Genomic DNA, 25,385 nt, shown 5'->3' on the forward strand with positions numbered 1-25,385 from the left:
CATTTCGTTTTTCAGTATTGCAGACATCATTAACATGAAAATCAGAATGCTAATCATGATACTATTCTAAACAGCACTAATTAGATTCTTGGATTGTTAGGAATAATAGGCTGTTTAGACAAAGATTAACACGAATTAAGTTTTAAATAGCTGATTGAAAAACAGATAACTGTAGTAGCTCAGAAATGAAATTCAAATGAAAGTAAAGAAAAGTTAGAAATACGGCCTGATGGTCGAGGCGTGCAAGCACTGTCCCAAGAATCTAATTGCCCCCTCTCGTACAGGGCTACGCGGCAAAAGTTCCTGGAGATACAACGACCCTCGGTCAGGCGACCTCCTTCTCGTCGGCACGAGCTTCAAGAAGGCTTTGCGAACTCTTCTAGACTTTCAGGGAACCAGCAAGTTGTAATAGCAAGCAAGTGTAAGAAGAAAAACAGAGCGGAGAAGGAATAGGAGATTTTGTGTTTTTCACACTGTATTAACCCTCGCAGATACACGGCTTTATATAGGTTGTAAACTGCGACCATTAGCCCACAAATCCCGCTAGCCGTTTCAAAATATTAATCATGTTAATGATAGCCGTTTCAAAATATTAATCCGCAGTTTAATGTTAGCCGTTATAAAATATTAATCCGCAGTTTAATGCTAAATGTTACAAAACATTAATCACGTTTTTAATATGTATCATATTAATTTTGTTTTAATTATTCTAATTAGCAAAAAACAAAATATAGCAAGTTAAGAGCTCCTCAATCCGGAGCTGCATTCGTGTCCGCAGGTCGTGTGCGCGCGCCACCCGACCCGACCCCGAGCTCGGCGCGGCCGGCGCGCGCGTGTGTGGTGTGAAGCATAACCTTTATTTTCTTCTAGGCATAGAAGAGAAAAGGAAGGCTTATAAAGAGCCTATCTTCCCATCTCTTTTCCAATGTAGGACTAAAGTTTCCTTTTTTCCTCTACAAACCCAAGTTTTAAGTTACAACTCCAACATGTTAGACCTTGTTTAACAAGGATATTTATTTCCATAGTCATAGAATTCATTTTGAATTCCACCTTATATGTAGGGAATTTTCAACAATTTGTAATATATGCTTTCATATTGATTTGGACATCTTAAGAAGTAAGATGAGTTTGTTTAATTAAATGCTTATTATTTTCTTCTAAGAAATAAGTATTATAGTTTACTACTAATAATATTTATAATTTGATTAAGTCAAATGAATTATTGCAATTGATGAAGCTTAGATAGACATTACAAATATTAAGCGTACATAGGCTTGTCCAAAAAGCCCGTTGGCCCCGGCCCGGCCCGAAAATCCGGGCCTGACCGGGTTCCGGGCCTAGGTACGGGCTGCCTCAGCGACGCCCGGCCCGGCCCGGAACACTGCCGGCGCGGGAAAAAATCCATGCCGGGCAGCCCAGGGCCCGGAGCGGCCCAAATGGGTGCAACGTGTCACCTACGCGTGACAGATTGCCAAAAATAGGCCGCGGACCGCGGCCGGGCCGACCGCGATCCAGCCCAGGCCAGCAACGGTCACTATCCGTGACCTGTTGTGGCCGAAAACGGTCGACTGGGCGCAGCCGCGGCCCGTCTCGTGACCGTTGTGGCCAAAAATGACCGGGCCGGGCCGGCCCGGCGATAATGGCCAAAAACGGCATTTTGACCGTTTTGTCCCCAAAAACGGTCAAAAAACGGCTATTTTGTGAGGTTATTTTTGTCATTTGTTTAGGGGGTTAGTTCTATAAATAGAGGGGGGTTTTTATTTGTTTTCTTCACACCAAAACTCATCTACTTCTCTCTTATACTCTCTTATACTCTTATATTCTCTTATACAATCTTATATTCTCTTATACTTTCTAATCCCTTCATCAAATGGCTTTCGGATCTGATTATGAAGAGCAAAATCTATCTCCCGATCTTGAAATGAGTCCTCCTACCGGGTCTACTCCTACCGATGTTAATCCTGAATCCGGTGGCGACAAATCTGCACTAAGAGCTCCTAAAATGTCAAGATCCGATATGTAGAATTTTTACGAGAAGATCAACGTCACCAAGGATGAACACGGTAGGATCCTCACCCAGAAGGCTAAGTGTGCGTTGTACGGCAAGATTTTTCAAGCTCATCATAAGAGCGGCACCAACCACCTCAAAAGCTATTTAGATAAACACAACAAAGGCCAGACTCCTCAAGGTGATATCCGACAATCTATGATTTCTCAATCCTTCTCTTCTGGTAGTCTCGGTAGTTGGAACTATGACGTTGTCAGAGCTAGGAAATGCGTAATCAGGTTTATCATTCTTAAAAACCTTCCTTTTAAATTAGTAGAAGATGATGAATTTAAAGATATCTTTAGAGATGATTTTTATCCTGTATTTAAAAAAATTTCTCGTCAAACCTGTCAACGTGATATTTTAAAATATTATCAGGAGGAACAAAGAAAAATAATTTCTTATTTTAAAAATTTAAACTGTAAATTTTCTTTAACTTTTGATATTTGGACATCTAGAACACAAACTGGATATTTATGTATCACAGCACACTAGATTGATGAAAATTAGCAAATGTTTAAAATAGTTGTTTTTTTATTGTAAATAGAAGAGTCACATACGGGTATTAATGTTGCAAATTTAATAATTGAAGAATTTATGAAATTAGAAATTTTAGAAAGAATATTTTCTCTTTCACTAGATAATGCAAGTAATAACAATGTAGCTGTTGATTTTATCAGATCAACTCTGTCATTGCCATGTCATGGTGATCTTTTCCATATTAGGTGTATCTGTCATATTTTAAATTTAATTGTTCAAAGTGCATTTACTAAAATTAAACCCATGATAGAAAAGGTTAGAACAGTTGCTTATATACATAATGCTTCTGAACAAAGACTTAAAAGATGGAAACAATTTTGTAAAAGAAAAAATATAAAGTCCAGACTAATTCCAAAAGATGTTGACCATAGGTAGAATTCCACATATACAATGTTAAGTGTAGCAATAGAATATAAAGACATTATAACTGATTTTATAAATTATTTTGCTTCTAGTTCTAGTTCTGGTAGCACTTATGGAATAACTGAAGATGAATGAACAATTATAAGTAATTTTAAATATTCAAAAAAATTTTGGGAAATATCGTATGGATGATATTTTTGGACCTATGATTTTTCAAATGGAGAGCAAATTTAATAAGTACTTTAGGCCTATTCCTCATATTTTTGGTTTGGGGGTTCTTATTGATCTATGCTTGAAGGATATTGGCATTCGAAGTTGTTTGCGGTGAAAGTTGATTTCTTCATTGTCGAATCTATTACACGTTTATCGATTACAGATTCAAAGTAAAATTAGTCTTTTTATAAGACTTTCTTACACAATGAAAAAATAATATAAAACAAATATAACTCTCTTCAAACAAACGCAACGGGTGTTTATCGCCCGCTGCTTGCGTGGGATCTTGGCCTGTGACGGGGATGTTGATATCCGTGGACCACCGTTGATCAGATCTGATTGCTGAAAAATTAGGCAGAGCTTCGTTGATTTGTGAAGGAATCAAGAAACCGTAGCGCTTATCTCGACAACAGCGAGATAATTGCTCTTCTTAAGATTACCGCAACGGGGTAATCTTAAGGGACGAACCGGGCTGCAGATCTGACGAGCTCCTCTGATTGCTAAAAAAATTGGGCAGAGCTTCATTGATTCGTGAAGCAATCAAGAAACCGTAGCGCTTATCTCGACAACAGTGAGATAATTGCTCTTCTTAAGATTACCGCAACGGGGTAATCTTAAGGGACGAACCGGACTGCAGATCTGACGAACTCCTCTTCTTTATGACGAGAAATTCGTGGCTCTTCACTCCTCAATTCGGCAGGGCTTTGCCAACGCTCGAGAATTCCAGATCTCAAAAAATGAAGGCACTGGGGCTGTATTTATAGGCTTCAGAAGCCTTGTGTTTGGATAGGAACGGTTGATTCCCTCTTATCTTCAGTTATAACCACTTTATCACATTTAACGATAACCCCCAAGGCAGTTAGGGAGGCTCAGGAACCGTCAAAACTGATCGAAAACCGTCAAACACACGTCCCGAGTGCGAGACAGTTCGGGGTGTCTCGCACATGTGCGAGACAGTTTGTACCCTCTTCAGTATTTTCGCTCTAATTCTTTCATCCGACCTCAGAATGAGGTGATTCAAGTTGTGTTGGAAAGATAACGAAAAGATATACAACTTTCATCTTTTAAGATTCTTCAGATTCTAATCTGATCATGGTCAAAATAGCTCCACAAAGTCCGAGACACTTGTGAGTGTCTCGGCCATGGCCGAGACACCAAAATAGCTCCACAAAGTCCGAGACACTTGTGAGTGTCTCGGCCATGGCCGAGACACCAATGAGTGTCTCGTGTATTTTGATCATAACTTCCTCATATGACCTCCAAATGACCTGATCCAAGATATTGGAAAGATAACGAGGAGATATACAACTTTTATGTTTTAAGTTTCTTCAGATTCGAATCTAATCATGGTCAAAACATCTCTACTAGGTCCGAGACACTTGTGAGTGCATCCGCTATGGTCGAGACACCAATGAGTGTCTCGGGTATTTTGGTCATAACTTCCTCATATGACCTCCAAATGATCTGATCCAAGATGCATTAGAAAGATAACGAGGAGAACTACAATATTCCATGATTGAATAATATGTGAATTGGACAAAACATGAGAGGCACTTCACCTTTTGCAAGCGATGTGGGGTTCCCGATAAACTCGTGTTTCCATCATTCTGAAGTTTCATCGTTTCGCATGGTCCGTCGACTCACTTCGTGTCCCGATAAACTCGTGTTTCCATCATTCTGAAGTTTCATCGTTTCGCATGGTCCGTCGACTCACTTCGTGTATTTGTCATCATCAAATGAGCTCCTATGACTCGGATAGTAATGTTCATCATCTTCTCTCTGTCTTGAGCCGTGTGCGGAGACCTATAGGCAATTTTTGACGCCTACAGATACCCCCTCCAAAGTGTTTCAGTCTCGTTTCTTTTATAGACGAGCCTAAAATACTTTGGATGTGATCGATCCAACCTTCAGTCGATGTAAAAGGACCTGTAATTAGCTTTGATTCTTGACTCCTTTGATTTTCGATCTATTCGATATTTTGACGAATAGCCAAAGTTCTCCCGGCACTGCGTTTATCGTCTGGCCGTCGTCGAAATCTTGAATCAAAACTGTTGAGTTGATTTTGGCTCGTATCGTCAAGTTGACTTTGAACTGACTATCTCCATCATGATATATTGACTCGCGTTGACTTTTATTGCAACGTGTTGACTGGCGTTGACCTAGGGTTACACATTGACCTAGGGTTTCGGATCGTCTACCGTTGACTTTTTGTCACAACGCGTTGACTAACGTTGACCTAGGGTTACGCGTTGACCGGCGTTGACCTAGGATTTTGGATCGCTTGACGTTGACTTTTCATTACAACGCGTTGATTGGCGTTGACCTAGGGTTGCGCGTTGACCGGCGTTGACCTAGGGTTTCGGATCGCCCGACGTTAACATAGTTTATACTTGTACGTTTGCTGGAGCATACACAGTTTAAGCTCTTAAGGTATTGGAGCACGGCGATCCCAAATGTCGGAGCTGCAGGACCAACCATGAAAGCTGATTCATCTGCATGTATGGATCTTATCCTGAAGTTGTCGGATGCTCAAGTCACAAGATCAACTAATGAAGCTGATGCGTCAATGACTCGCATTTATAGAATTTTTGGCAAATTCTTAGCCATCAACGGGTTTGATGAGCCTTTACCAACTACCGTTTGAGTCGGGCTAGCATGCGGATTGTTTAAGTCCGTTCCACATATGACGTTAACCTAAAAGAGTTAACCCTTTTAGTGCTACAATATTGAGTACGTAGACTTCGTTTTTCTCCTGTGAAAAGACTAAACAGCGACGTGTATCAGACGTAGACTTAGGATTTTTGGCAAATTCTCAGCCATCAACGGATTTGATATGCCTTTACCGACTACCGTTTGAGTCGGGCTAGCAAGCGGATTGTTGAAATCCGTTCCGAATGTGACGTTGTGCTAAAGGAATGAACTCCATTAGACTTGATGCTACGACTTCGAATACGTAGACTTCACCATTGTTACGGGAATAGGCAACCCAACAACGCGTGTTAGGTGCTGACTTATCCTTACTTAGGATTCAGGATAAAAATTCCCAGACTCGGATTCTGGTGTCTTCTTCAATCGGTAAAAGACTAAACCGGCAACGCGTATTAGGCGTTGACTTATCCCTGCTTAGGCTTCGGGATAAAATTCCCCGTGCTTGTGAAGCACGGATTTTAGCGTTATTAATAAAACCTGTCACAATATTGAATATGTGGGCTTTTGTCCTTTTTACGGTTAAGGACTAACCGGCAACGCATATTAGGCGTTGACTTATCCCTTCTTAGGATTCGGGATAAAATTCCCCGCGCGTGTAAGGCGCGGATTTTAGGATTCGGGATAAAATTCCCCGCGCGTGTAAGGCGCGGATTTTGGCGTTATGAATAACAACCTGCCATAATATTGAATATGTGGGCTTTTGTCCTTTTTACAGTTAAGGACTAACCGGCAACGCGTGTTAGGCGCTAACTTATCCTTTCTTAGGATTCAGAATAAAATTCCCCGCGCGTGGAATATACGGATTTGAAGTTGAGAATTGTGTCTTTTCTCAGGGTAAAGACGAACCCAAAATGAAAGAGGAAGAATTTTATATTCTATCTCTCAAAACTGAAGAGGAAGAATTTTATATTCTATCTCCAGTCACAAAAAAGAAAACTCGAAGTGGGATCTCCACCTCGAGAATCTGAAAAGTGAAACTAAGAGTGGGATCTCCACTCCGAGAATCAAAATGAATCAGATAATCCTAGCTGTCAGAAGGTTTGATTATCGAACTAAAAGTGAGTTTCTCATTTATCGAGGGTGAATTATGATTCTGGCCCTAACTGTAGGAAGGTTTGACCAAATGAGAGGTTTGAGACGATCCTAACTGTAGGAAGGTTTGATCACTCGATTTGTGGGCCTCTCGTTCATTAGAGGAATCGAGAGGGGATTTTGGTTGTGGTCCTAACTGTAGGAAGGTTTGACCAGGTAGACAGTGAGAGTGGGAGTATAAATCACAGTAGGAGTGTTGACTTGTACAAATCACTCAGAGGGGGTTCCTGATGTTAAGTGACAAAACTTAACACGGAGAGGTTTAACAATCATCAATGATTAGGATATTAAAATTCCAAGTACTATGTCCGGACTTAACAATAGGAATGTTGAGTGCACAGACGCATTGGAAGTTTGAGTGGATTCAACCGAAAGGATTTTTTGGTGGTCCCACCGTTAATTAGTCTGATCAGTAGGGGATTTTGTGGTGGAAGACTATGAGTCGTCAAACACCAATAGGAGTTTTGTGAGGGAAGATTGATCTAACGAAGTGATCGAATCTCGTCTCAGCAAAAAAGTGTTCGAAAAATCACAGTGGGGGTTTAGTGTTTATCACTTTGTTTGTAATGATCGGGTTATCCCTAAGAAAATTATATATAGTATTCTTCCGGGAACTTCCCGTTACATGAATCATCCACCCTCAGCTTCTTCGCGAAACTGGGTTTATCATTGCATTCGGTTGCATGATCAGGTTATCCTTAAGAATATTACGTATAAAATTCTCCAGGAACTTCCCTTTAACGGCAGAAAACAGTTTAGACTCATATACTTATTGGAGTATCAGGAAGTAGTTTAACCTCTTATACCGGTCGAAGGATTGAGAAGCAGTTTATACTCTTATACTTGTCGGAGTCTAGGAAGGAGCAGTTTATACTCGTATACTTATTGGAGTGTTGCCATTCTCATTTGGCTTATCCTAGAGTTATGACGCCGGCTTCAACCAAGGTTTGGATGCTATTCTTTAAAGTAAAGCAAGTCTTGGTGGGATGAAGGATCCTCCTGTGGTACGCGCAGCGCGCAGTACTTCAGATCCGTAATATTGTCAGCTTCCTCCTGATTTATGATGGGTGGCAGCTTGATCTTGTTGTTTTTAAGAAGGGTCTCGAAGATGGCTGGAACATCTTCATCCTTGAATGAGTACTCTTTTTGGAGCCTCGAATCCGAAGTCTTCTGCTGTCTTCGGGGTTGCTGTTGTGACGTCTGATTAACATCAACAACTATTGTAGGTGCATTCCCTTCATCATAGGAAATGAGACTCGGGTTCAGATGGTTAGCCATCGGTTGGCTTCTTTCGACCTTCCTCCTTCTGAGAAAGCGTTCGGCCTGCTCTCCGCGCACCTTCAACTCTTTTCAGATATTAAGCGGCTCTACTCCCATAACGTCCAAGATGTTAATGGACAAGTTGTTATGACAGGTTTGCAAGACAAATTCCTCCGTGACGAGATCCTTGCAGTTCATTGCCTGATTGCGGAAGCGTTTGATGAAGGTATCCACCGACTCTCCGTCTTTTTGTTTCTCATCGAAGAGTGTCCTGATCGACACTTCGGCGTCATCATCAAAGAAATGAGCGAGGAACATGCTCTCCAGGTCCTCCCAGCTGTTGATGTTTCCGGGCTTGAGATAGTGGTACCAATCGAAGGCAGGCCCGTGAAGGGTGCCAACGAATGACCGCACCATCAAGGGCTCGTTGCCAGAAATCATGCCCAAGTGGGACTTGAAGTAGATTAGATGCTGAGTGGGCGAGCCCTTCCCGTCGAACGGCGTGAAGTTGATCAGGTTGAACTTCGTCGGATATGGGATCGAATCCCACTCTTTCGGGTAAGGACACGGAATGCCGGTCTTCTTTACCTCTTGAGCAGACATTAAAGCGTTAATTTTGCTCTCAAGGTCCTTCATCTTTTCGTCCTCATCTAGATGCTGTTTTGGACAATTTTCGAGAGGAATAATGTGGCCACCCCCACTGTTATCATCATTGGTGGGTCCACCCCCAGCGTCGTTATTTTTAGTGGGGACCACCCCCAGCGTTGTGTTCATCCACATCTGAATCGCTACCTGCTTGGTTAGCAGTGCTGCGACGGCTAGACTTACCTAGCTGATTCGACAAAGCTCGGATTTGTTGGTCGTACATTTGTCTCATCTCCTGCATAGCCATTTCCATTTCGTTTTTGAATGCTTCTTTCTGCTTGGCTAGAGCATCCTCAATGGTTTTGGCTATTTGCTCGGTGTTGATCATGAACACTTTCCGAGCTTGTCCTATGCTAGAGGTTGTATCGTCAGAGGCGATTGCGGAATAAGAATCTGAGAGTTCGTCATCGGAACGGATTCCTTCACGGATCAGAGGCGATTGCGGAATAAGAATCTGAGAGTTCGTCATCGGAACGGATTCCTTCACGGACTCCCTGGTAATCATTATGTCCAACGGCTTCCTGAGAGTTCGTCATCGGAACGGATTCCTTCACGGACTCCCTGGTAATCATTATGTCCAACGGCTTCTATCTGAAGCTGAGATATTCGTTGGGTTATTCCTGAACTAACTTCTCTTTCTGAAGAAAAATTAGGGTTGGAGCTATTTGAACTAATCGGAGACTTCCCCTTATCGACCACGTTGATAGTAACTGTTGGGAGTTCGTCATCTCGAACAACCGATCGTCTTTTGTGAAAACGCCTTGATTTGGGCTTTGATGCTTCAGTGGAGATCCTCTTAAATATCGAGACCCTCTATGGAGCAGTCTTGGGGTAGCTACACGCTGATAATACTGCCCTGATAATTTTGATACACAGACAGTGAGAGTCCGCTTCCCGGGTACTTCTCTTTCGAGATTTATTCGTACCCCCAGCCCGATAGTACAACTCATCAACGTTGCGGTCAGAGCAACCTATCGGCTGTTTACATAAATTCTTAGGTATAACACATTCTTCTGTCTGACGCGTTTTCCTCTGAGTAAACATTGCCTTGTTGGCGTCTACAGGAGTCACACGCTTGGAATCACACCTTTGTGAGGGTGAAACCTTAACGGGCTCCTGGTTTTCTGCACGCATCGCCAAGCGGGCCATTGTAGAAATTAATTTGTTAGGAGGTCGCGTACGACCCCCAGTTCGGATGTTTGCTCGAAGCTCCTTCAACAGTCTCAAGCGTTCCTTAGTAGGTGCTTTGCCTCGATCCTCAGGTAGAGAGCCAATACGATCCTTCAATGGTATTCTAGATTTGGAGAGATCCACGCTGTCATAGGGCTTTACCGGAGGTGTGGGAGCAATAGGAGCGGGATCTGGAGTTGACAAAGGCCGGAGAGCAGCTTCAGATGCTTTTGCCTTAGGCGCTGATTTGGCCTTTGGCATCCAAACTTGCTTAAATCTTTGTGGCTTTTTTACCACCTTTCCTTTTTGTAACTCCTATACATTCCGTACAAGGATCCTCGTCTGCGCTAACAGTGTACGGCGCTTATGGATACGCTCCTCAAGAGTTGAACGAGTTCGTTTGACACGAACCTATTCATTAGTAGGTGGTTGGGAGGAGGTTCCCAAAGCTGGTTGCTAGAACACTTTGCGCCTTCTGAGTTTCAGATCCGCATCATAGCAGATCCCGTCAACAGGCTCCAAAGCCTTGGCAAATTGACGCACGAGATGTTGACGGCGCCTTTGACGAGCTCTCTTCGTCAGCACTGATGCACTTTCAACGGGCAACTCCTTAACTTTCAAGGAGTTGTCACGAACGTTGGATCTGGTTTCTTTGGAAGCCGAAGAGGAATCTTCCACTGCATTCGGGTTCAGATCATCAGCCTTGGTTTTTGGATCTGAAGTCACGTTCTTCACGGCAGCGGTTTTCCTGCGTCTGTAAGAAGGAGATCTGGAGGAGGAGGAGGAAATATATTCGTTGAATTTCTGCTGGTCGAATCCATATTCGACCTCTTCGAACACCGGGATCTTGATCGTCGGCTGCGGCACGACAGCCTTGGCAGCGAGGCTGTTGGCTCCCACTGTGGTCGCCAGCTTGTTTGCGGTAAAAGTTAATTTCTTCATTGTCGAATCTATTACACGTTTATCGATTACAGATTCAAAGTAAAATTAGTCTTTTTATAAGACTTTCTTACACAATGAAAAAATAATATAAAACAAATACAACTCTCTTCAAACAAACGCAACGTGTGTTTATCGCCCGCTGCTTGCGTGGGATCTTGGCCTGTGACGGGGATGTTGATATCCGTGGACCACCGTCGACCAGATCTGATTGCTGAAAAGTTAGGCAGAGCTTCGTTGATTTGTGAAGGAACCAAGAAACCGTAGCGCTTATCTCGGCAACAGCGAGATAATTGCTCTTCTTAAGATTACCGTAACGGGGTAATCTTAAGGGACGAACCGGGCTGCAGATCTGAAGAACTCCTCTGATTGCTAAAAAATTGGGCAGAACTTCGTTGAGTTCCGAAGCAATCAAGAAACCGTAGCGCTTATCTCGACAACAGCGAGATAATTGCTCTTCTTAAGATTACCGCAACGGGGTAATCTTAATGGACGAACCGGACTGCAGATCTGACGAACTCCTCTTCTTTATGACGAAGAATCCGCTAAAGTCTCCTCCTCCTCTCTGAAATTCGTGGCTCTTCACTCCTCAATTCGGCAGGGCTTTGCCAACGCTCGAGAATTCCAGATCTCAAAAAATGAAGGCACTGGGGCTGTATTTATAGGCTTCAGAAGCCTTGTGTTTGGATAGGAACGGTTGATTCCCTCTGTTCGCGGGAAAAATAGTGTCTTTCTTCATTATTGATTCCATTGCTATCTTTAAATAACAACTTTTTGAGTTACAAAGATCCGGTCTTTTTATAAGATCCGGTTACAATGAAAATCAAAGAAAAATAAAGAAAAATTACAACTTTTTATCCTTGTTTGTCGAACAAATCGCGAGCTCCTGTTTTGCGGTCACTCGTTTTGTGGGTTCTTCGCCTGCGTCGGGGTTTATCCGTGAATCACCGCGCGATCTAGATCCGGTCGGATCTACGCAGTACGACGGGTATTATTTCACCAAGGAAATAATAGCTGAGGGTACTATTTCGCCAAGGAAATAGTAGCCTTTAATTCTCGGGATGAAAGGCCAAGCTTTGATCTGGAGTATGCCTGCATAGATCTGAGATCCGTTCCTCTCGAACTCTTGCCTTATTTGGCGTTGACGATCGCCGAGCACCAGATCTGGATGAGCAAGTCCTCGAAGTCCTAAAGTTTGAATCTTTTTTAGATCTGAGTCTTCAATCCAGCGGGACTTCACCTCCAAAAAATCCAACCTTTGAACAAATGAACCACCTCTCCTATTTATAGGCACCCAGATCTGTGCCTAGGCACAGATCTGGGCTGAGGTGGCTCGGCCACCCCCCCTTGGTGTTGGGTTCCGTCGTGTTTTCGTCTTTCGGTTCTGTCCGTGATTTGGTTGATTTAGACTCTGATTCGTTGATCTGATTTGGCAGTAAGTCGGATTCCTGATTTGGCAGTAAATCCACTTCTGAGTTCGAGCCCGAAACTGATCTTGATTCGATCGTGATTCGTCCGAGTCCGCCCTTGGTTGGATGACTCGTTGACTCTTCAAACCGTTAGTTTGATTCCGCACGCGAGTGGATTTATTCCGTTGTTTGTGTGCGGTTCATTAGCTTCGTAGCCTCGTTAATGCACTTCGTCGCGTATCGCTTGGCTTCGGCGCGCCCGATGGTTCGTCGGTTTGTGCCGAGCTGTGCTAAGGGACCTATAAGCAATTTTATATGCCTACAGATACCCCCTCCAAAGTATTTCAGCCTCGTTCTTTTATAGAAGAGTCTGGAATACTTTGGATATGATTGTCCCAACCTTCAGTCGGTGTAACGGGACCTTGGAATGGCTTCTGTTCTTGATTCCTTCAGTCCCCCAGGCTGTTCGGTGCTTTGTCGAATGTCTGTAAGGATTCCGGTGCTGCATTTATTGTCTGACCGTTGTCGGAATTTTGAACTTGAAGTCGATTCTTGATTTTATGATCTTTAGCTCATGTTTGTTGGTTCAACATAGAACTGACTCTCGAATGTTGACGTTGAGTCTTTATTTGCGACGCGTTGTCCGGCGTAGTGTTGTTGAGTTATCCTTAAGAATATTTATAAAAAGAAGCAGTTTATACTCGTATACTTTTCGGAGTATTAAGAAGCAGTTTATACTCGTATACTTTTCGGAGTATTAAGAAGCAGTTTATACTCGTATACTTTTCGGAGTAATGATTCTTTCATTGCAACGCATTGATCGGCGTTGACCCTAGGGTTACGCATTGACCGGCGTTGACCCTAGGGTTTCGAATGTCGTACGTTGACTGTTTGGTCGCAACGCGTTGACTGGCGTTGACCTAGGGTTACGCGTTGTCCGGCGTTAACCTTAGGGTTTTGAACGTCGTACGTTGACTGCTTGATTGCAACGCGTTGACTGCAGCCCTCAACGGGTTTGATGAGCCTTTACCGACTACCGTTTGAGTCGGGCTAGCATGCGGATTGTTCAAGTCCGTTCCGCATGTGACGTTAAGCTAAAAGAGTTAACCCTTTTAGTGCTACGATATTGAATACGTAGACTTCGTCTTTCTCACGGGAATAGACTACCCGGCGACGCGTGTTAGGCGTCGACTTTGGGGTTTTTGGCTAACCCCCAGCCTTCAACGGGTTTGATTAGCCTTTACCGACTACCGTTTGAGTCGGGCTAGCATGCGGATTGTTCAAGTCCGTTCCGCATGTGACGTTAAGCTAAAAGAGTTAACCCTTTTAGTGCTACGATATTGAATACGTAGACTTCGTCTTTCTCACGGGAATAGACTACCCGGCGACGCGTGTTAGGCGTCGACTTTGGGGTTTTTGGCTAACCCCCAGCCTTCAACGGGTTTGATTAGCCTTTACCGACTACCGTTTGAATCGGGCTAGCATGCGAATTGTCTAAATCCGTTCCGCATGTAACGTTGTGCTAAAGGAATGAACTCCCTTAGACTTGATGCTACGACTTCGAATACGTAGACTTCGCCATTGTTATGGGAATAGGCTGCCCGCCATTGTTACGGGAATAGGCTACCCGGCAACGTGTATTAGACGTTGACTTATCCCTACTTAGGCTTCGGGATGAGATACCCCAGAATCGAACTCTGGTGTCTTTTTCTACGGGGAAAGACTAAACCGGCGACGCGTGTTAGGCGTCGGCATATCCTTTCTTAGGATTCAGGATGAAATTCCCCATGCGTGTAAGGCATGGATTTTGGTGTTATTAATAACAACCTGCCACAATGTTGAATATGTGAACGGGTGTTCTTTTTTACGGTTAAGAACTAACCGGCAGCGCGGGTTAAGCGCAGACTTATCCTTGCTTAGGTTTCAGGATAGAATACCCCAGAATTGAACTCTGGTGTCTTTTTCTACGGAAAAAGACTAAACCGGCAGCGCGTGTTAGGCGCAGACTTATCCCTGCTTAGGATTCGGGATAAACTTCCTAGTACCTGTGAGGCATTGACAAATTTTTTGGAAAAGGTTGGTGTCTTCTCTTGGGGCAAAGACGAACCCGAAATGGGAGAGGAAGAATTTTATATTCTATCTCCCGACACTGAAGAAGAAGAATTTTATATTCTATCTTCAGCTGGAAAGGAGACTCGAGGTGGGATCTCCACCCCCCGAATCCGGAAAGGTGAAACTAAGAGTGAGATCCCCACTCCGAGAATCGAAAAGATTCAGATAATCCTAACTGTTGGAAGGTTTGATTACCGAACTAAAGATGAATTCCTCGTTTATCGAGAATGAATTGTGGTTTTGGTCTTTACTGTAGGAAGGTTTGACCAAGCAGGAGTTTGAGATGACCCTAACTGTAGGAAGGTTTGATCACTCGATTTGAAAGTGGACCTCTCGTTCATTGGAGGAATCGAGAGGGGATTTTGACTGTGGTCCTAACTATAAGAAGGTTTGACCAAGTGGGTGTTTTGAGACAATCCTAACTGTAGGAAGGTTTGATCGCTCAATTTGTGGATCTCTCGTTCATTGGGGGAATCGAGAGGGGATTTTGACTGTGGTCCTAACTGTAAGAAGGTTTGACCAAGTGGGTGTTTTGAGACAATCCTAACTGTAGGAAGGTTTGATCGCTCAATTTGTGGACCTCTCGTTCATTGGGGGAATCGAGAGGGGATTTTGACTGTGGTCCTAACTGTAAGAAGGTTTGACCAAGTGGGTACTTTACGTCCAGACTCTAACAGAGAGAGTGTTGAGTGCATAGACATGGTGAGAATGGGAGTTCTTATTCATTACATTGCTGTGGTTTTGGGAACTTCCCATTACATAAATCGTCCACCCCCAGTTTCCTCTGCGGAACTGGTTCGGACATTATTATCAGTTAACTAACCGGGTTATCCTTAAGAATATTAGCTTAATATTCTCCAGGAACTTCCCGTCAAAAGTGGGGAAACAGTTTAGACTCATATACCTATTGGAGTATCAGGGAGTAGTTTAACCTCTTATACCGGTCGGAGGATTGAGAAACAGTTTATACTCGTATACTCTTTGGAGTTTTGAGAAGCAGTTTATACTCTTATACTTATCGGAGTCTGCCATTCTCAATTGGCTTACCTCAGCGTTATGACGCCAGCTTCAACCAAGGTCTGAATGCTATTCTTGAGAGCAAAGCAATCCTTGGTGGGATGAACGACCCTCCTGTGGTATGCACAGTACTTTGGGTCCGTAGTGTTGTCAGCTTCCTCCTGATTTGTGATAGGTGGTAGCTTGATCTTGTTACCTTCAAGGAGGGATTCGAAGATGGCTGGAACGTCTTCGTCCTTGAAGGAATACTCTCTTTGGAGTCTCGGACCCGAAGTCTTTTGCTGCCTTCGGGATTGCTGTTGTGACGCTTGATTAGCACCACCAGTAGCTGCAGGTGTTTTGCCCTTACCACGAGAGGCGAAATTTGAGTCCAGCGGATTAACCGTCGGTTGGTTCCTCTCGGCCTTCTTCCTTCTAAGGAATCGCTCAGCCTGCTCCCCTCGGACCTTCAGATCCTTCCAAGTGTCAGACGGTGCTGTTCCCATTGCAACATGGTCTCCATATCGTTCCAGCTGTTCACGCTACCTGGCTTGAGGCAGCGATACCAATCGAAGGCGGCTCCGCGAAGAGTGCCGACGAATGACCACACCATCAGAGGCTCATTGCCAGAGATTACCCCCAGGCGTGATTTGAAATAAATCACATGCTGAGTGGGCGAACCCTTCCCATCAAACGGTGTGAAGTTGATTAAGTTGAACTTCTCCGGATACGGGATTGATTCCCATTCTCTTGGGTAGGGACAAGGAATGCCAGTCTTCTTTATCTCTTGAGCGGAAATCAACGTATTGATTTTGCTCTCGAGATTTTTGATTTTCAGACTTTCACCCGAGTTTTCGTCAGCACGATTCTGAGGTGGAAGCGTGGTGTTGTGACTAGCATCCTCATTGCCACCCCCTGCATTAACGGGAGGGTTATTGGCGTTGCGAGCTTCATCCGCATCCGTATGCTCAACTTCCTGAACAACTTGATTACGGCGACTTGGTTCGCCTTGCTGGTTCGTCAGTGCTTGAATTAGTTGCTCATGCATTTCTCTCATACTCTGCATGGCCATCTGCATTTCGAACCTGAAGCTCTCTTGCTGTTTAGCCATGGCTTCTTCGAGCATCTTGGCCACTTGTTCCGCGCTTATCATGAATGACTCGCGGGGTTGTCCATCGCTGGACACTGTATTATCTGATGCGACCGCAGAGCAGGCATCTGATTCTTCATCTTCTGAAGGTGTTCTTGTCCGAACCCTACCATAAGTTCCTCGTGCAATGGCTCCGAACTGCAGACGAGTTACACGCCGGGACGCTTTCAAGATCGACTCGAGATTATCCCGTGCCGATGTCCATCTGCTGGTCATGTTGGTGGTGACCCTCGGAAATTCTCCATCTTCGATTACCCTTCTTCTTTGTCGAAAGCGCCTAGACCTTGGTCTTGGTGTTTCGGCATTGAGCCTTTCGAAAACCGAAACTCTTTCGGGGACCGTCTTGATGCAGTTGCACTCAGACAATACCGCCCGAATGAGTTTGGAACAGGGGCATTGAGTTTCTGGTCGTCGGGGACTCCTCTTTCTAGTTTTCCTCGTGCTCCCATCACGATAGTACAACTCATCGGTTTGAAGGTCTGGGTAATCTATCGCGTGTCGGCACGATTTCTCAGGTACAACGTCATAGTCATCACCAGACGATAATGTTTCCTTCTGAGAGCGAATTACCTTCTTCGGACTTTCGAGAGTCACGCGCCTCGAAACGCGCCTTTGTGGGCGTGAATTCTCAACGGGCTCCTGGACTTCAATACGCAAGGTAGTGCACTTGGGTGCTATGATTTCTTTGTCATGTTGAGGGTTGCGGCAACCCCCATCATGTTGATTCGTTCGGGGTTTTCTTAGTGGGCCCAAACGTCCTTGGATTGGAGCTTTGCTTTGCTCCTCGGGAAGTGGACCGAGACGCTCCAAGACTGACTTCCTTTTCTGGGATAGTCCTGCGGGATCTCCCGGAGGTTTGGATTGATTCGCCGGAAGTTGAACTTTCGACGGCTGCAGTTGACGCTCTTGGGTCTGAACCGCCGCTTCAGACTTCGGCCTCCAAACTTTGCTGGTTGATGGCGGCTTCTTGGCCACCTCTTTCTGTAACTTCCTACGGGCTTCTTCATCTTGAGCCCGTGCCTGCGTTGATAGTGCGCGGCGTTTGCGTATGCGCTCCTCCAGCGTTGATCGGTTCCGCTTGACACAGAGCCATTCCATTGTTGGCGGCTTGGAGGAACCACCATTCATTGATTGTTGAGGCTGCTTGCCTCTTTTGTTCTTCAGATCCGTGTTGTAGCGGATCCCGTCAACTGACTCCATGGCCTTTGCGAATTGTTTCGCAAGGCGTTGACGTTGCCTTTGGCGGGCTCTCTTCGAGAGAGTCACAACGCCCTCTGCGACAGAAGGGTTGGTCAGAGCAGATCTGCCTTGGTTGGGAATTGGAGGAATCTCACCCGATGCGACTTTGGCATCAAACGGGGCGAGATCTTCGTTGGTAGCTTCGACTTCTTCATACCAACGAACCTTTCTCCTGGAGGAGAACTTCTGGGTTTTTGAGTTACAAAGATCCGGTCTTTTTATAAGATCCGGTTACAATGAAAATCAAAGAAAAATAAAGAAAAATTACAACTTTTTATCCTTGTTTGTCGAACAAATCGCGAGCTCCTGTTTTGCGGTCACTCGCTTTGTGGGTTCTTCGCCTGCGCCGGGGTTTATCCGTGGACCACCGCGCGATCTAGATCCGGTCGGATCTACGCAGTACAATGGGTATTATTTCACCAAGAAAATAATAACCGAGGGTACTATTTCGCCAAGGAAATAGTAGCCTTTAATTCTCGGGATCAAAGGCCAAGCTTTGATCCGGAGTATGCCTGCGTAGATCTGAGATCCGTTCCTCTCGAACTCTTGCCTTATTTGGCGTTGACGATCGCCGAGCACCAGATCTGGATGAGCAAGTCCTCGAAGTCCTAAAGTTTGAATCTTTTTTAGATCTGAGTCTTCAATCCAGCAGGGCTCCGCCTCCAAAAAATCCAACCTTTTCAAAATGAACAACCCATGGCCTATTTATAGGCACCCAGATCTGTGCTGAGGTGGCTCGGCCACAAGTGGCCGGCCACCCCTGGGTGGCTCGGCGGCTCGGCCACAAGTGGCCGGCCACCCTGGGGTGGCTCGGCTTGGGCCGAGCCACCCTGAAGTGGTTCGGTTTCGGCCGAGCCCCTCAGGGTGTTTGGGTTCCGTCGTTTTGTCGTTGTTCCCGTTTTTCGGTTGACTTAGACTCTGATTTGGCAGTAGATCTGATTCCTGTTTTGGCAGTAAATCCACTTTTGAGTTCGAGCCCGAAACTGATCTTGATTCGATCGTGATTCGTCCGAGTCCGCCCTTGGTTGGATGACTCATTGACACTTCAAACCGTTAGTTTGATTCCGCACGCGAGTGGATTTATTCCGTTGTTTGCGTGCGGTTCATTAGCTTCGTAGCCTCGTTAATGCGCTTCGTCGCGTATCGCTTGGCTTTGACGTTGTGGACTAACAATCGTGTCTGCATACGTCGCCCGATGGTCGGTTCGTCGAATCGGCGTTGTCGAGCTGTGTTAAGGGACCTATAGGCAGTTTTATACGCCTACACCCTCTTATCTTCAGTTATAACCACTTTATCACATTTAAAGATAACCCCAAGGCAGTTAGGGAGGCTCAGGAACCGTCAAAACTGATCGAAAACCGTCAAACACACGTCCCGAGTGCGAGACAGTTCGGGGTGTCTCGCACATGTGCGAGACAGTTTGTACTCTCTTTAGTATTTTCGCTCTAATTCTTTCATCCGACCTCCGAATGAGGTGATTCAAGTTGTGTTGGAAAGATAACGAAAAGATCTACAACTTTCATCTTTTAAGATTCTTTAGATTCGAATCTGATCATGGTCAAAACAGCTCCACAAAATCCAAGACACTTGTGAGTGTCTCGGCCATGGCCGAGACACCAATGAGTATCTCGGGTATTTTGATCATAACTTCCTCATATGACCTCCAAATGACGTGATCCAAGATATTGGAAAGATAACAAGGAGATATACAACTTTTATGTTTTGAGTTTCTTCAGATTCGAATCTAATCATGGTCAAAACATCTCCACAAGGTCCGAGACACTTGTGAGTGCATCCGCCATGGCCGAGACACCAATGAGTGTCTCGGGTATTTTGGTCATAACATGCTCATATGACCTCCAAATGATCTGATCCAAGATGCATTGGAAAGATAACAAGGAGAACTACAATATTCCATGATTGAATAATATGTGAATTGGACAAAACATGAGAGGCACTTCACCTTTTGCAAGCGATGTGGGGTTCCCGATAAACTCGTGTTTCCATCATTCTGAAGTTTCATCGTTTCGCATGGTCCGTCGACTCACTTCGTGTATTTGTCATCATCAAATGAGCTCCTATGACTCAGATAGTGATGTTCATCATCTTCTCTCTGTCTTGATTCGTGTGCGGAGACCTATAGGCAATTTTTAACGCCTACAGAAGTTTGTTAGAATCATTGTATAGTAATCAGATTATAGACTTAGATGATGGATCCACCCTTACTTCTACTACTCATCATTTAGCTATTAGAAATTATTTTCAAACCTTATATGATGATTATGCGGTTAGACATAGTGTAGCTACACAACAGTCTATAACTTCGTTTTCTTCAAGCTCATCCCGAGGTAAAAGTGTAAGTTTTGATAGGTATGCAATGGTAGCTGAGCTAACTGGTGGATCTGGACTTGGATCGTCATCATTGGAGGTTTCTAAAATAGATGAATATTTATCTGCTTCTTTAGTTAAATGTCAAGAAAATGCTTTAGATATTTTGCAATGGTGGAAAGTATATGGATCAGTTTCATATCTTATACTTTCCACTATGGTTCGTCACTTACTAACAGTGCAGGTTTTGACGGTAGCTTCAGAATCCACCTTCAGCACAGCAGGACGTTTGATCGACGACCACAGGACATGCTTAGATCCGTATACTATACAAGCGGTGATGTGCATACAAGATTGGTGGAGGTACGAGAAACGAACGCAAGACATCGATCGGATGGTTGGAATTGAAGATAAATTTGAAGAATTAGGACTTGCAGATAGATATAAAGAATAAATAATATTCATCAAATTATAATTTTTATATCTTAGCTTAAAATTTGTAAAGAATTATTTTAAAAATAGTTGCAAATGATAGTGATATAGGTGAGTAGGTGCCAACCTTGTTGGGATGTACTTATCTATTGTGATGCGATGAATTCCAAAATAAATTTATACTTATAATTTGTAAATGATTTATTAATTATTGTCCGGTTTTGCCCGGCCCGGAAATCCGGATGGACACACCTAAGCGTACATGATATGTTATTTATTCATATTCCATTCCTTGAAATGAATGTGCCTAATGGATAAAGTCGTGGTCATGGTTATAGAAACGGCCGAGGTAACTATCATGGTCATGGTGGTCATAATAACAACTCTTCCAGTCACAATAATAAATCTTACCATCAGAAGTCAGACAGTGTTGAAGAGAATGGTAAAAGTGGACAAAACAAGTATTCAATGAGTTTTGACAAGGTCTAACAAAACACATAATTGAATTATTAATGATTGTGGAAATATTAATCTATTTTGGTCATTTGATAATGGGAGAGGTGGATGTTAATACAATATCCGAAAAAGGTGGAATTCAAGGTGTAACAAAACTAAGAAATATTTTGCCCATTATGGGAGAGGTGGATGTTAATACAATATCCGGAAGTACAAAACTAATTGAAGGCTCTAGAAGACCTATTTTACAATTCCTTGAAGGAACAAAGTTTATTGTAGATAACACATTATTCTCCAGCAAGTTTCAAAGAAATTTATTAAGTTTTAAAGATATTCGCCGATATGGATATCATATTGAGACAGTAAATGAGAATAATGTCGAATATCTGTTTTGGGTAAGAAATATGTATCAGAAAAACTACCCTCATTTTCTTCTGGCTTGTAAGTATAGTTAAAATATATGTCATAGTGAACCAGAAGTTCACTGATCCAAATACTTTTATTATTTGGCATGACCGATTGAGGCATCTTGGATCAATAATGATGCGGAAAATAATTGAGAATTCACATGGGCATCCTTTGAAAAACCAAAAGATTTTTTGGTCTAATGAATTTTCATGTGTTGCTTGTTCTCAAGGTACTAACTAAGTTGGCATTGAATCTCTCGTATTTCTGGAACGTATTCAAAGTGATTGTAGATGCATCTGCAAGATGGTCACATGTTTGTTTATAATCAACTCGCAGTCTGGCGTTTGTGAGATTGCTTGCTCAAATAATTTGATTAAGAGCACAATTTCCAGAATATATAATTAAGACAATTCGTTTTGATAATGCTAGAGAATTTATATTGCATGCTTTTATTGACTATTGTATGTCAATTGGAATAACAATTGAACATCCTGTAGCACATGTTCTTACACAAAATGGTCTAGCAGAATCATTGATAAAATATCTGCAATTAATTACTAGACCATTACTCATGAGAACAAAACTTCTCATTTCGGTTTGGGGACATGCTATTTTACATGCAGCAACACTTGTACGCATCAGACCTACAAGTCATCATAAGTTCTCCCCCTTGCAACTGGCTTATGGTCAGGAGCTAAATATTTCTCATCTAAGAATTTTTGGATGTGCGGTATATGTTCCAATTGCTCCACCACAACGCACTAAGATAGGACCTCAAAGGAGGTTGGGAATATATATTGGATATGAGTCCCCTTCTATAATTAGATACATTGAACTAATGAGCGGCGATGTTTTTATGACACGGTCTGCCGATTGTCATTTTGATGAGACAAAATTTCCAACATTAGGAGGGGAAAATAAGCGAAAGAAATTACATGGAATACACCATCATTAAATCAAATCTTGATCATTACACAAAACAATGTGAGCCAGAAGTTCAAAAGATGATTTATTTGTAAAATATAGCAAATCAAATGCGAGACGCATTTACTAACCCAAAGAGAGTGACAAAGTCACTACAAATGCTCCAATCCGGATTGATATCCCAGTAGAACAATCTATTAATTTATAAGCAATGAGTCTAAAGCACGTCTGAAGCGTGGTAGACCAATCGGTTCTAAAGATCAAATTCTCGAAAAAGAAAATGAGCAAATAATCAAGATAACCCCATTAAAGAAGAAAGAACTCCAGAAGAGAAACAATACATAAATGAAACTAGAGAAGAGAACCATGACATAACTAATCATTAAACTCTAGAAAAAGTACAGGTACCTAAAATTAGTGAAGATGAAGAGATCTCGATAAGTTATGTCCCAACTGGAGTAAAATGAAACAAAAAAGAAATAGTTATTGACAACACATTTGCATATAACTTAGTGCTCAATATTATGAAAGATAGCGAGGATATTGAACCAAAATCTATCAAAGAATGTCAATGTAGGAATAATTGGCCAAAATGGAAAGAAGCAATTCAAACAAAATTAGACTCACTTTCAAAACGCGAGGTTTTCCGACCAATAGTCCTAACACCTGAAGATTTAAAACCAATTGGGTACAAATGGGTACTTGTGCAAAAAAGAAATGAGAAAAATGAAGTCGTGAGGTATAAAGAATGACTTGTCACACAAGGATTTTCCCAAAGACCTAGAGTCGATTATGAGGAGATATATTCTCCCGTGGTGGATGCAATTACATTTCGATATCTGATTAGTCTGACAATAAATAAAAGACTTAATACGCGTCTAATGGATGTTGTTACAGCCTATTTATATGACTTTCTTGATAAAGTTAACTGTATGAAAATCCCTGAAGGATCTGAGATGCCAAAAGCATGTAATTCAAATTCCTAGGAAAATTATTCATTCAAAATACAAAGATCTTTATAAGGATTAAAGCAATCTAGATGCATGTGGTATAACCGTCGTAGTGAATATTTGCTAAAAAAATGGTATAAGTAATCTGCCCATATGCTTTCATAAAGGAATTTAGATCTGTATTTGTCAGATTGCAGTACATGTTGGCGACTTGAATATTATTGTAACTCCAAAAGAATTTCCAAAAGCAATAGAATATTTAAAGAAAGAATTTGAGATGAAAGATCTTGGAAAAAAAAGTTTTGTCTTGGCATGCATATCGAGCATTTAGTAAATGGAATTCTTATTCATCAATCAAATTATATACAAAGGGTCCTGAAGTGATTTTTATGGATAAAGCACATCCATTGAGTACCCCAATGGTTGTCTGGTCACTTGATGTGAATAAAGACCATTTCCGACCTCTAGAGGATAACGAAGAACTTCTCGGTCCAGAAGTACCATATCCTAGTGCAATTGGTGCACTAATATATCTTGCTAGTGATATACGGCTAGATATAGCATTCTCTATAAATTTGTTAGCAAGGTATAGTTCTTATCCAACTCCAAGACATTGGAACGGAGTTAAGCACATATTTCGATATCTTCGAGGAACAATTGAAATGGGATTGTTTTATTCAAAAGGATCTGGAGCACAACTAATTGGTTATGCAAATGCATGGTATTTATCCAATCCACATAAAGCTCGATCCCAATAGGATATTTATTTACGTATGGTGATACAACTATATCACGGTGATCTACAAGACAGACTATTGCTGCTACTTCAAATCATGCAGAATTAATAGCAATTCATGAGGCAAGTCGAGAATGTGTTTGGTTAAACTCAATGACTCAACACATTCAAGGGATATGTGGTTTGCCTTTCAAGAAAGAAACTCCAATAACACTGTATGAAGATAATGTTGCATGCATAGCACAGCTAAAAGGAGGATTCATTAAAAGAGATAGGACAAAACATATTTCACCAAAGTTCTTTTTCACTCATGATTTTAAAAAGAACGGGATATTGATGTTCGACAAATCCATTCAAGTGATAATTTTGCGGATCTATTCACTAAGGCATTATCGACTTCAACGTTTGAGAAGCTATTGCATAAGATCGAGATGCGGCGATTAAGAGATCAAAAATGATATATTTAACAGGGGGAATTTATACAAGAAATTATGTATTCTTTTTCCTTCACTAGGATATTTTTCCCCACTGGTTTTTTCCCAGTAAGGTTTTAACGAGGCATATCCATTGTATAATGGACATCCAAGGGGGAGTGTTATGAACCTATTTATGGATGTCCATAAACTCATGCATTTACTTCTCTCCATTTGACTTTTGGAGTTGTTTCTAAAGTCTAATAAATCATGTATGTATATATAGTTGTAATGTATGAAGCAAAAGAACAAGTAAAAAAGATAAGTTCTTTAGCTCTCTAAATTCTCTAATCTCAAGAAATAAGTCATTAGTTTTACAAAGTATTTTATAACAACTTAATTAATTTGATTTGGATTAGGTTAGAATTGACTACAGTATATAACCCAACTTAAACTGAACCAAGTGGAGCCTCTCTGAATTTGAATTTATCCATGTTTGTCCATGAAGAGAGTGCTTAGATACTGCGGGTGGTTCTATCTAGTATTATATTTGTAATTAAGTATGTTTTATTTGATCTAGATATAGAATGGGGGTATCTTGACATTGGCAATTACAAAAATACTCTGTTTTCATTAAATAGTATGCTTATTATTTTAGAATTGGTAATACAATATAGGGTTAATTGGCAGATGCACATATAGGTGAAACTTTTGACTCTTTAACCTTGGATGAAATTTCGGCAGATATTAACCCTAGGTGAAATGTTGACAATATTACTTACCTCTGTGAGAATCCATATGAGGTAAAAGAGAAAAAAAAATTATTTTATTCAAGAGGTCTATCTGTCAAGATG

The 25,385-nt window shown here is 42.3% G+C and overlaps 1 protein-coding gene across 1 annotated transcript in view; it reads left to right on the forward strand.

Annotated features, from left to right (window-relative positions):
• Positions 1-24,140, forward strand: part of LOC109847392 — a 43,739-nt gene extending 19,599 nt beyond the window's left edge. The window contains exon 4 of the mRNA XM_020416625.1: positions 23,754-24,140. Within this exon, the coding sequence (XP_020272214.1) occupies positions 23,754-24,140 (387 nt within the window). The remainder of the gene's footprint in view (positions 1-23,753) is intronic.

The sequence above is a fragment of the Asparagus officinalis genome, chromosome 7 (assembly GCF_001876935.1).
Source record: "Asparagus officinalis chromosome 7, Aspof.V1, whole genome shotgun sequence".
Lineage (NCBI taxonomy): Eukaryota > Viridiplantae > Streptophyta > Magnoliopsida > Asparagales > Asparagaceae > Asparagus > Asparagus officinalis.